The 12,988-nt window shown below is 36.4% G+C and overlaps 1 protein-coding gene across 1 annotated transcript in view; it reads right to left on the minus strand.

The window, feature by feature from the left end:
• The window catches only part of LOC106946677 (transmembrane protein 132D), a 37,388-nt gene that overhangs the window by 10,269 nt on the left and 14,131 nt on the right, over positions 1-12,988 (minus strand). The window contains exons 4-6 of the mRNA XM_015031195.1: positions 8,366-8,537; positions 4,108-4,251; positions 2,494-2,702 (exon numbers count right to left, since the gene is read on the minus strand). Coding sequence (XP_014886681.1) covers positions 2,494-2,702; positions 4,108-4,251; positions 8,366-8,537 — 525 coding nt within the window. The remainder of the gene's footprint in view (positions 1-2,493; positions 2,703-4,107; positions 4,252-8,365; positions 8,538-12,988) is intronic.

The following is a 12,988-nucleotide window of genomic DNA, read 5'->3' on the forward strand; positions in this document are numbered from 1 at the left end:
ATGTAGAGAAGTGTTATAAAATATCATTTTATTGGTGAGGTGTGGCCTGGCGATGATCAGCCTGTGTCTCTGCTGAGATTTTAAGCAAGTTTAGCAGCTACTTGCAGTTTGTTTGCATTGTTTTGTCTGGTGTTATCTGCCTCTAGACTCACTGTGGCGCTGTTGACCAATCAAGCACAGTGATACTGTTCTCATTAAATCAGGCACTTGTACCTTTTGGCAATGTGAGTACCAGGAAAGTTCTGCTGGAAAATAAAATCTACATTTACATGAAGACTGTCAAAAAACAGAAGCTTTTGAATTAATTGAACTTGATATAAGCCAGTATTCCAACAACAGCAGAAGACATGGCTTTCCAAGTCATCTCTTACTGTTAAAGCTTCACGCTGGACTTCAAGCAACATGGATTCTTTGCCTCTGAAGACTTTTTCCACACTTTGCCTATTAAATTGATTTGCCTATTAAAGTCTATTTTCACTTAAGAGCACTGACTTGCACTTAGCATTTCTCCTCTAAATCTTTCAATAGCTTATTAGCTATCCCTGTTGCTTGTTCTTGGGTCACCCACACTTTCACTCTGTGAATTATTTTACAATACCTTTTTGTGGCTTGCCTTTTTCTGTGGAGGATGTCAGTGGCTTCCACATATTTTGTAAGCCGTAACATAATATTTCTGTATGGAAACTTTATTTTGTTCAAATTATTAAGATTTTATGTTAATCTATGTTAAGAGTTTTCATTAGCTGCAAACCACAATCCACAAAACTGAGATAAACACTTGAAATATATTACAATTCATAACCTATTCTAAGGCATTTTCCAGCACTGAACTGATATGTTCTCCTGTAAGCACAAACCCAGACCGGCTGTTTCAATTTGCTTCCAGCATTTCTCAGACAACTGCAGCACAACAAAAACATTCTGCTAATCTGTGAACTTCTGAAAGAGAAATAGTGAAGCCCATCAGCATTGTTGTGGTTGCTTTAGAGGCGAAGCCCATGTGGAGTGACCTTTTTCCTCAAAATCAATTTAACTTAAATTAACCAAGATCCCACGGCTGAGTGGTTTGTTTTTATGTGGTAGAGGTTAAGCTGTGAACCTCTCTGCAACGATCATATAATTATCATACACTCAGCTGGTCCTGCCACATGGTGCACCTCAGGTGTGCTGCAGGGTTGGTTGAAATGTTTTTACACTGCAGGCTGAAAGCTCCCGCTAAGAGGTAAAGTCCAAATAAACATCATTACTATTTAGCCTGAGGTCACAGCTTACCATGCGATGGGAATGCTACTTGAATTAAATCAGTGTGACTCAACAACAAGGCACCGAAAAGTAAGTCTTGGCTAAAGTCTGTGGTCCAACTTGTGAAGCTTAGAGACACCACAGTGATCATTTTACTGCAAAAACATTGTCTGTGCTTCTGATAGGTTAGTAATGAGTTAAAGACACTTCAGAAAACACACAAAAAGGTGACAAACTTAATAAATGACAATAAATCTTCAGGATATTCAGCAAGTAATTTTCTCTCTCCGTATTCACACACATAAGGAGCCTTGTAAAATCTCCACATTTTTTAAAATATTTTTTTTTTTTTTTTTTTTTTTTTTGCAAAACCTGTGCTTTCCTCTATATTTTAGGGGGATTTTATGAGCACGTTCAAGTTGAATACTTTTCGAAGGTTCTGCCCCACCACTTCCTATTCGCTATTGAAATATGAGATTTCTGACCTGTTTGTATCTGGAGCCTGGTATTGAACTTTGGGCAGTGGTATGGCATCCATTATCAAACAGTATCGAGTGGGGAAAGTAATGATTTTACTGTACTTATTGATTGAAACCCTACTAACCTTTATTTCCAGGACATCAGTGCTGTGTCCAATGCTCACTCACTCGCCAATGCGCTAAACACAAATGTGGTAGTTGCTCTTATCCTGGCTGACAACCAGCAGTTGTGACCAAAACCTCCAGCATTCTTGTAAATTTATGAATTTTACAGGAGATTCTCTTTGAAGCCACAATTATTCTTAAACAACAATGCAAAATTGTATGTTATGTTTTTTATAACATATATATATCTTAAAAATATTTATTAATATTTTTTTAAGGAATCAGTATCAATGCAAAGTACCCTTGAAAGATGGATAATGTGCATTGCGCACTGGCTTTAACTGCCCTAACACTATTTCAACAATTTTTCTTAACCAGCATTTTGCTTTTAATACACCAGCAAAAAGTAAGCAACATTAACAATATTAGATTTGTATGTTTGAGCACAGCTTATTGTTGCCTGACTGGTTGAAGGATGCATTTTAATTTTGAGTCCCATTTTTGCTCCAAGGTTAGCAGTTAGTATCACGTTGAAAATTTCAACTTGGAAATAGCAAAAATATATATTCCCAGTAAAAAGTCAAGTGATCTTGGCAACCCAGAAAAGCTCCATCAGTCCCTCAGCATCAGCTTACTTTGGTTATGCCTCGGGCCGGCTCTGCCTTACCTCTTATTGCCTGTTGTGACGGGGACCCTCCAACCTTTAATCTGACTAAGCTCAGGGTCGGCGATGTCGATGAGCAGGGGCAGGCGGGGCATCCACACGCTCATCTCCAGCTGCGCACTCAGGAAACCGTACGTGAAATTGATCATCACTTTGCTTTTGCCTTTTGACTCTTTTCCATTTACAAAAACATAGTTACAGCGTTCTGACACCTGGATTAAGGAGACGAGAGAACGGTGGTTAAAAAGTTACAGAAAAGCTCACAGCACACACTTGATTTAAAACGTGCCTCTGCTTCTTTTCCTTTAGATCTTTTCTAGGTTTACGGCATTATTATTTTTTTGGTTTTTTTTTCTTTCATGCGAGAGTTCAAATAAACAGGACAAGAATTGTTTTTGTGATGCTGAAACTCTAAGGCAGGTGAGGAGCGGTTTAAAATTCAAGAAAGAAAAAAAAAAAAGAACAGTACAGAAAACAAAAAAAATCTCTTGAATTTCATACCACCTCCAAAGTGTGGACAAAGGATCTGAGAGTGCTTGTGTTTGTCATCTAAAGCCACCACTGTTTCAGAATGTAAATAAGCCCTGGTTTACAGCTGTTCCTGTGATGTTGTTTTGGAGGTAGGAGCCAGGCAGTCCCCACCAGCAAGAGCAATGAGCTGAAACACAGCAGTTGGTGTGTTTTATTTCAGATTGGAGGCCTATCTCTACTGCCGCCTCACTTATCTTAACAAACCAGTGGCTCCACTGGGGTAATTGGAGAGCACTAGACTGGAGAATAGAGTGAAGCAATGGAAAAGGGTGGAACAAGGAAGAAGAGGGATGAGTGTGGGGGGAGGAAAAAGTGAGAAAAAAGCTGGAGGGAGTAGTGACTGCTTAGGACAAGTCAAGCTGAACTTTGTTTAGATACAGACTGAGGTCATTATCTAAAGACCATTTCCTATAAAACTCATTGATCAACAGTGTTCAATGTGCTGGAGTTCTCTAAAGTAACTGTACACTGTTTATTTTTAAATCCATTTTTATTCTATTATACCTTCCAGAATAATTATTGCTATATTCAGTGGTGGCTTCGCTGGAGTTACTTTCATAAGTTTGAAAACCATTTAATTATATTATCCTCGACAAATGTTTATCTTCAAGTAGCATGATTCAGAAATGCTATGGCCTGCATGTTTATGGGCAAGACTGTTGATATGACAGTTAACTGGCACACTCCACAAAAAAGTTAAGCCATCCAAGCCAGTCATTAAAGAAGCTGGTTATTTACATAGTATTACTGAGTAGAAATAAAAACTGAGATGGTACATAACCAACGGGAACAACTGCAGCCTTGAAAGGATTATAAAGCAAAGCCCATTGAATAATTTAGGGCAGACTACAGCTGGAAACAGAGCTTTAAGAGCCTTCACACACAGACATGTCATGGACCTTTGTTGCATTCCTTGTAGTAAGAAAGTTCCAGAAACATCAGAAGTTCTTCGATCATGTGAAAGTAGTTTTAAGGTTAGAATGCTTGTAGTAAACTTTTCTAAAGGAGAGAAAAACTATACAAAAAACAAATTGCTTAACAAAAGCTTAATTCTAGTTGTACTGAGCTGTGCTGTTTTGGACTTACCTGGAGCACATCCATCTCTGCTGATTTGCAGTTGGTGAAGTTTGTCACATCTGTGACAGTGTCGTTGGCCTCAACAGCCAGAGTTTTCACAGGAACTGAAACCATTTTACCCGTCAACACAGCAGTATTCAAAATATCTGTAGTCTGGGTAAAAAGAAGAGCGAATTAAGTTCTTGGTGATGCTGCATTTACTTGATATGTACATGAAAACAGATGAATCAGTGTCTGTCTAAGGAAAGCTACCTTATATATTTCATTGTTATAAAGCAAGATTTGGAGACCATGAGCCAGCATTAATCAAATATGAACATAAAACATGGTTTATCTGTTACAGGCCCTTTGAATTTTTTTGTACCCATTTTGGCTCAATATTTAGTTGTCTCTAATTTGTGCTGTGGGTCAAGAACTGGTGCATAAACAATTTTTTTTTATAAAATCTTTATAATTTTAAAATAATTAACATAATACCAACCATCTGTAGCATCCACATCTGACAAAATTACGCTTTGCATAGTCTGGTTGATTCGCTAAAAAGCAGTAAATGGAAACTTGCTTAACTGGCATTTCCTTCATTTTCGTTGCAACTTTTTAAAGGTTTGCTCAAAGTTTGCAGGACAATTGAATGGAAACCATAAAAATGAAAGAGGTAAATTCTTGCTGAGACTTTTTAAAGTATTATTGTACGCATGGGCAAAAAATGTGACTTGGGTCACATTTACCTTAAACACTGCATTTCATTGCTAATGTTGAATTTCTTAGACACGTATCTTAGACAAGTGAAAGTAAAGTGGCATTTACTATTCATCTGTCAATATATTTCAGACAAAAGAAACCCCTTGTTTGATTTATGTAATTTTTATATAAATTTGAAATGACACATTTCTTGCCGAATAAAATAATTACCGTGCTGAACAATGCATCAACAATGTTTTCACTATGCACTTTTAGAAGTTGCAATTGTTTGATTTAATAACCCATATTTCATATCTGTTCGTGCTAACGTTGGGTTGTGATAGATTGTTACAGAGGTTTGATGTGTCGTGCGGGTAGAAGGCAGAGAGAGAGCATCCGTGCCTGTCTTTGTAAATTAAGCCTGAGGTGAAGAATAGATCTTTGTTATTTTACAAGCAAATTCCTCCTGTAGGCAGAACCTAAATCAAGAACAACATGTCAATGGGGGATTTCATATCCCACAAAAACTGCCTTCCACAATATGAAGAATAAATCATCATTTGTATCTGCCTTATTCTGCTCAGGAGACAATTTCAGCTTTCTTACAACAGGCAGAGGCAGTGTACACTTCTTACAGGCTGTCAGGTAATCACAGGACGAACGTGGAAACAAAATAGTTTGCACGTTTCCAAGCCTCTGTAGTTAAGCAGTGATAAAACTGTCTAATGTATGGAAGAATCATGAAGTAAAGACAAAAAAAATGTACACTGAAACAATTATATTTATCAAAGACTAATTAGACTCAAAGAAAATTACAAAAAAACAAAAATAATCACTTGATAACCTTTCGACTTTGTTCATTTCTTAATGTTTACTTTTCTACTTTTTAGAAAAAGACATTCAAGAATAGCAAAAGACCCCAAAATCTCCAAAACTGGATATTGGTAATAATTGCCTTTAGCCTCTTTTGCCCTTTTTATAAAGTAAGATATGAAAACTAATTAAAATGCTAATTAGCGAGCGAATGTAATTGTATATTTCTGAATATTTCTCTAAGCTTCTGTTTTAGCTATCTTACTTTGTTCTTCGTTTGTCTTTCTGGGCAGGTCAGTTGACAGGAGGCTTAATATGATTCGCTCTGCTCTGAAAATCAACATGAGATGCTGCAGGTATTGTCCTATTTTAGCAGGTATAAAAGCCAGGAGGGGGAGTTAGCAAGACCCACAACAATTTTTTAATGCGTTCCCTCCCAGCATTTATAAAAAAAAAAAAAAAAAGCAGGTGTGTAAGTGCTATATAACATTGTTTACAGTGTTATGGATTCAAATATTACAGGGTAGACTGAATGAATTGAGAATATATTAGATTGCATATATCAGATATTTGGTTTCACGTCTACTCTAATGCTATTTTTTTAACTTACAAGTTATTTTATTAGAGAGCTCATTTGAAAACTATTATCTGTCAAATTGTGTCCCTTTACCATCTACACGCTCTTGTTTCTTTCTACTCATCCAATGCATAATTCAGAAGCTCATATTATCTGTAAATTGTCTTGAAACGTCTAAGCCACATTTTAACTTCCAACTCTATTTCCCAGATTTTTGAAAATGTAATTTGAAAAAAATGATATCATTGCTTGGGTGACCAGAAGCTGTTTTATTTTTTATTATGCCTCCTCTCTGGCTTGAAAGTAGTGCTCAGCAGATGTTTCACGGGCAGAGTCACATTTTGAACCCTGCCGGCTTGACAGCTGCTGACCGCAATTCCAAAAGGACATGTTCTAGTTCAGAACAACGACACTGACCCAAACATAAGCCAGGGGATCAGGGAGAGCAAAAAAAATCAGAAAGTAATCGCTGGACTCTGCGGGGATGCCAGTAACATGCTGGGAGAAACTCAAATGCTGTTTTCTGCAAGTTCAGCAGTAATTCGGCAGTTCGAGTTTCGGACGTCCAATTCACTTTTAATTCCCTAAAATAGCGTTTGATTTAAATTCTGTGGAATAGTTTGGAATTTCAGTGTTAGTTATTAGAGTTACTTGTTTAGCAAAAAGGGATGAGGCAAAAAAAAAAAAATTACTACTGTACAGGTAAGTGAGATTGGTGCTCGTGCAACAAAGACAACAAAAAGCTCAGGGTTTCAAAAGCATGGCCTAGCAACTATAAGACATGAAAGTACTTCAGCAGAACCTAAGGACAAAAACACCAAATAAGCCTTCCAGCAGTTGCTGTGCCAACTAAATCCCAAAAATGACTATACCATTTGTTTCTCTTTGAGTTTTGTTCAATGTTACGGAAAATAAAAAGTATATTTTTTTTCTTTATGTGAATCCTTTAGTTGACTGAGATTAAATGGATTTCTACACAGATGGATGTTTGATTTATTTTGACTGTTGCACCGGCTGAATAGACTTCTCTCAAGGACAAACATGGATCCAACCTTGTAATATGTGGGGATTTGTTTGTTTTCTTTCTAATAAGCTGGACAAGAATGTAATTCTTAAAGACAAGCAGAAAACCACTTGGAGTCTCAGTTGGAGTCACAGCTAACTTTGTTCTTAATGCTGATAACTAAACACTAAATATAGTTATCGGCATTAAGGTCCTAACTCTCTAATGCTGGGTCTGAAATGAGTGGCCTTTTAGACTTTTCACAGTTGCTATTAAAAACTTCAGCCAGAAAGGACAGCAGTCAATTAAAGCCGATTCAATCTCTTTCTGTAAAAGCAATGTCTTTTTTTTTTTTTGTTCTAAAATATATATGGTTCTTTCACTTAACAATAAAAAAGCAATTTTTATATACAAAGAGATACACATCAAACTTTATGTCTATTTTTAGGAGGTACCTAGATTTTGCAATTTTGTACATGTTTGTTTTCTGTTTTCTTTTTGCAAGGAGATACCTGTCAAAATATGCTTTCTGTTGACCATAATTGAGTTTGTTTCATGCTAGCCTTATTGAAGTTTGGTACTTATTTTGAAAAAAAAAAAAAAAAAAAAGACAATTGAAATTAATTTTTATAATCCACCCATAATCCTAATTAAATAAATCAATGATTTGGATTGTAAAAGTTGTTTCTCTAAAGAACACACACAGGACCTGCTTGTTGGTAAAATATTACTCACTGCGGGTAACGCTAAAACTTAAATATTTAGAGAGATGTTGAGATAAAACTTGTAACTTGTTTTGTACCTAGTCAAAACTCTATGAAATTGGTAAGCATAAATTAGCCACTAAACTCAAATTATTGCGTGTCTGCTTAAGATATAAAGTGAAATAATCCAGTTTTATTTATTTAGCACAAGACATTCAAAGGAAATTTAAGCCTTCAGTGTACATTTTTCTCTCTATACACTTGTGTTTGTAACGAGGTAAGGTAAGACACAAAACAATCCGAGTGTGCTCCCAATCTTTTTAAGACAGTAATCCCGTCTCTTGGGAGTTTTCTTTTTTATCTAAAGCATCAGAAGTTTTTCTCCTTGCATGCTTTCCCAGTTTTACCATCTTTGGTCTAACGGATACAGTCATCTGTAAAAGTATTGCACTTAAGCTTTCCGCTGAATGATGCAAGTGCAGCTCTCACCATCACCAGAGGTGCCAGTCCAATGAAGTCTCGTGGGGCGGTGAAGATCCGCATTAAGCCAACATCTTTGACATTTCCTGGCAGCTCCAGACGCCAAGAGATAGCCTGACTCTCAATCTGCTCGGAGACATCTTTTGGCACAAAGTCTAGCTGCAAAATCTCCAGAAGACCCCTGTTTCGGACATGAAATGGCAAATACGAAGATGTATGACTAGATATGGCATGATTGAGTTTTAATGCTTCTGAGTTTGTGCATTTAGTAGCGGATGTTATGCAGTCAAGCTTCAAAGCCAGACTCTGAAACAATAGCATGAAAAGATCAGGAAATTAAATAAATAAATAAATAAAAAAAACAGCAACAACCCTTTAAATCATGACAATAAGAGAAACAAAAAGATGCCCTTAACTTTGTGGGAAAACCACCTGTTGAAATTTCACATAAGCAAAGACACAGGGGGGCTCGTTTATAAGAAACAGATGGAGAACTAGGGTGTAAGAGAGTGGAGGGAAGATAAGGTGAGCTGTCAGAAGCTTCATCCAACAATCCTGGTCAAAGGACTGTCAGGGAAATTGCGTTTGATGTTATTTGATGCTTGAGAGTGTGTAGGCATACCTGCCAGTAAGAAAAGATCAAAAGGAAAACAGAGTAGTAAGTGAATGAAGCTGAAGACGCTTTGAAGTGGACTAAAACTTTGCATGGAACTAGACAATAACTCAGTGTCGTTGGAAAGCATACATAAATGAGCCAAATCCAATACGCATAGGTGAATTTTACAGTGATGGCTATAAGTTAAAAAAAAAAAGTAGCTGTTATATTTCAAGAAAGTGTGAACATTAGGTTGTTAACAGATCTTAAACTCAGGTAAACACAACCTCAGAGAATGCAATTAATTACAATAAAAATGAAAAAGAAACATTTTACCTCCATAGAAATACTTATTTTAAAAGAAACAGTAAGAAAACAAAGAAACAAGGAAAGATATGTATCTCCATATTAATTACATGTAACATTTACAATAAAATGGACCAAAAGTGGAATCTTCTGTTTGAAACCTGACTGAATAACTTTGTTGTATTGAGACAAGAATGTCACATTGGCATACCCAGAGCCGAGGTGACTATATGTTTATGGTTCAAAGTACAACTAAAGTAAAAATGAAAGCCAAGGCTTGGTTGGTCAAAGACAAATGCCGTGTGATATATACGACATTTTCTATTTTATGATGACTTTAATTGGTTAGGGAAAGTCTGGCCTTAAAACATTTGAAAAAGTTCAATTGTACCATTCTTGAACTGCATTCAGAAACTATTATAAATGCCACAAATGGCCTGGGCAAAGAGCTTTAGAAAAAAGGAATTTGTATTAATAGTAAAGCTGCTTTTAAGTGAGGCACTACTGAAATGGCTAAAAGGCATTCTTATCAAAAAGTAATTATTTTAAAAATTGAGACACTTCTCTAAATAACTAAATCTAAATTAAAGGTCAGATTTTTTGGAAATGCAGGAGCATCAATAGATTCATTTTGTACAGGTCATACAGTTACTGAATAAAAATAGCTGCCAACTGTGAAAAGAACAATGTTTGGTTTAAGTTATTTTCTTACTTAATAATGTAAATAATGGTAAAGTAAGTATTAAAGTAAATAAGCCATGTTTTAACATATTTAACCATGTCTACAATTGGTAGCTGCTGTAAACACCGTAAAAAGTCATGAATATTAAAAACAAGTTTGGCTCTTTTAGTTTTTCTTTTTCTGTTACATTTAATAGAAAATATGCATGATGACATAAGACAAGTCTAAACCTAAGACTAAAGACAGAACATTGGACATTTAATGCTCTTATTTATCGGTCATCCATCTATCATCACCTCGAAGCTCCTGGGTTGTAAGTATTTGTGTCCGTTTATGTGCTTACGTGTCTGGTTTTTTTTTTTTTTTTTTATTTGTGTGAGTTTTGGTTGAAGGAGAGGACAGAACTTAGGATATCTCCGCGTCCTAATCTGCGTTTCTAAAACGTGCAAGCACTTAAGCCGGGATAACGTAGCCGTGATTATGGACGACTGCAGAAATGTGGGTCGGATGGATGGAGGGCGGTTGCAAGCGCCTGAGTGAGTGAGAGCTTGGTGGATATACACCATCAGTATTAGGCTTTAATGATGGAGTAGGAAGACCTGAGAAAGATGAAGAAAATAAATATTCAATAAAGAGAGTGCAATAGCACTCCATGTCATTTATTAATTTTGTTTTTATTTTGACTCAGCTTTAAGCTGCAATTCAGCTTGGTTTTATTTGGCCCTTTTTAATGTAAAAAAAACATTCTGCATAAAAAAAAATGGGCAATAAAATCTCAGGTAAATCCATGTTTTACCTCCCTCCACACATTTAAATCCCCTTTTCGTCTTTTATTATCCAAAAACCTTTATCTGCTTTTCCTTTTTTTAAAAAAGATACTCTGTGTTCAATGTCTCGTGTATGATCACAAAAAAATTATGCAGAGCAAAAATTAATTTTCAACCAGATGAATAACTTCAATGCACAGAGGATTAAAAGGACGGTCCTAGATTGGATCGGTGGATGGGACGGCATGCTGTTACGCACGAGAGACGCATTGCTGACATTGGTTGTTATGTTGTTACACGCTCCAATAAATAACCATCAATTAGTGACACTGACAGGATTATTTTATTATCCCCTGTAGCCCAGATGCAGACACTAGGTAGATGATTTGATATTCAGCCCTGATCCCCCCCAGATGTTCCTGGATTCAGCAGAGTTAGAGCTTATAGTAGCAATTAATACAAATCACTTTTAGTTTAAAAGGCTCGAAGATGCTTTGCCAGACTATGTCAATAATTATGACTTTGTAAAAAGAGAAAATGGAAGAAAAATACATCAAATAAAATGTTCAGCCATGATAAACTGGGTAGCTGAGGGACAGCTCTTTTAAACCAAGCTGTGACTTTTGGGTCAAAGGCTTTAGGTAAACATGAAGCTTGAAGCAGGAATAATTTTAGATCCTCTAACCACAGCAAAACATGTTTGCTCATGTTAGGTCAAGTGGTGGCACTAAACTGACCAAAAGTTTAGGCATGATTGTGTTTCGCTCAGGAACTGACCTGTGTCGTTCTAAAGGTTACAAAGACTAAATGCTACCTCACACTTCTAACAGCGACCAGAATAAAGCTAGAATTTAAAATAGATAGATGGATTTCTTTTCTTCCTTCACTAAAAAGTCGAGGATAATTGTGGCTTTTTTCTTTTCTTTTTTTTTTTTTTTTAATGAAACTCACACCCTGTTAGATCAGGCTACACAGCAATTGCATGCCTTGAAAATATTTCTTAGAACTGATTTGTAAGAGTGCCAGGATCGTTTGGCTTTAAGATGACTAAAAAGTCAAAAAGAAATAAACTGGCCAAAGGCCCAGTAACAAGTCTGAATATTGTCCAAATTGAGATCATTATACGGTGTTTAATATTAACAAAAAAGGATAATAAATGGGGCGTTTCCAGCCTTAATTTACCCAAATTGTCCCAATTAAAACCTCAATGAATCTGGCATGCATTATCGTACCAGAGTATGCTTACCAAATAGAATCTGATAGCACAACAGAGCTGACGGGTCCAACACTATATATACTCAATATATCGAAATGTTTGCATTTTAGAATATGGATAACTTTAAGATGAATATCTAGAACAAAATTAATGTTTGAGTTGCTTCATTGTCCTCGAGCTTCACCATAGTGGAGAAAGAAATATCTTGCATATACGGCATTACATCCCTTTTGCTGTCAGTAGTACACATGTGTCAAACTCAAGGCCCACGGGCCACATGTGGCCTGTCATGTCATTTTATGTGGCCCCCGTAGCATCTTATAGGCCGACATTGACTTACAATAGGTTTTGAGCACGGATTGACTGCAAACTACATCTCCCACAATGCATTCCGATTGTTAACAGCTAATATTACGGCTTCTCGCCACTAGAGAGCAGCAGAGTCACCTCAAGCTGCTCATTGGTTTTCCCAGCGAATAAAACTGAGACATCGACAAGCTAACATCAAAACGTAAGTATTTATTTATTTATTTATTTATTTATTTATTTATTTATTTAGCGTGGTTTTGCTTCTCCGAAACGGACAGATGTTACGTCTGCAGCTCCTCCAGAGCGCCGCTCTCCTGGGTAACTTCCACCCAGAAGGCTCCATTTGTTAAATCCGCTGGATGAGTTACTCCCAGCAGTTTTTAATTCTTCGCAGTCCGCAGTGGTTGAGCAGCGGACTGCGCATGTTACAGTCTAATTAACTTCTGCATCGTCATTCATTTCCTCAAGATAAACTACCGGCTCCTCAAATGGATTAACACAAAGTTGCATTCTCTTTAGTTTTCTCTGGTCTGTAATGGAGACTTGAATTTAACACGCCATTTCCAGCAAAGGTTTGTAATGCGCTTCCTAACCATTTTTTATTTGTAAGAATTGATTTTATTTTTTAGCCATTTAGCCAAGACTCTGTAGAACCATTTAGTCTCTGCTAATGATATCTTCAATACATTTTTTGATCCCAGGCTTAGTTTATGGACTGAACAGACAGAAACAGTTACCATTATACATTTTGAACTGT

The sequence above is a fragment of the Poecilia latipinna genome, unplaced genomic scaffold, assembly GCF_001443285.1.
Source record: "Poecilia latipinna isolate Pla-1442-1.1 unplaced genomic scaffold, P_latipinna-1.0 Scaffold13, whole genome shotgun sequence".
Lineage (NCBI taxonomy): Eukaryota > Metazoa > Chordata > Actinopteri > Cyprinodontiformes > Poeciliidae > Poecilia > Poecilia latipinna.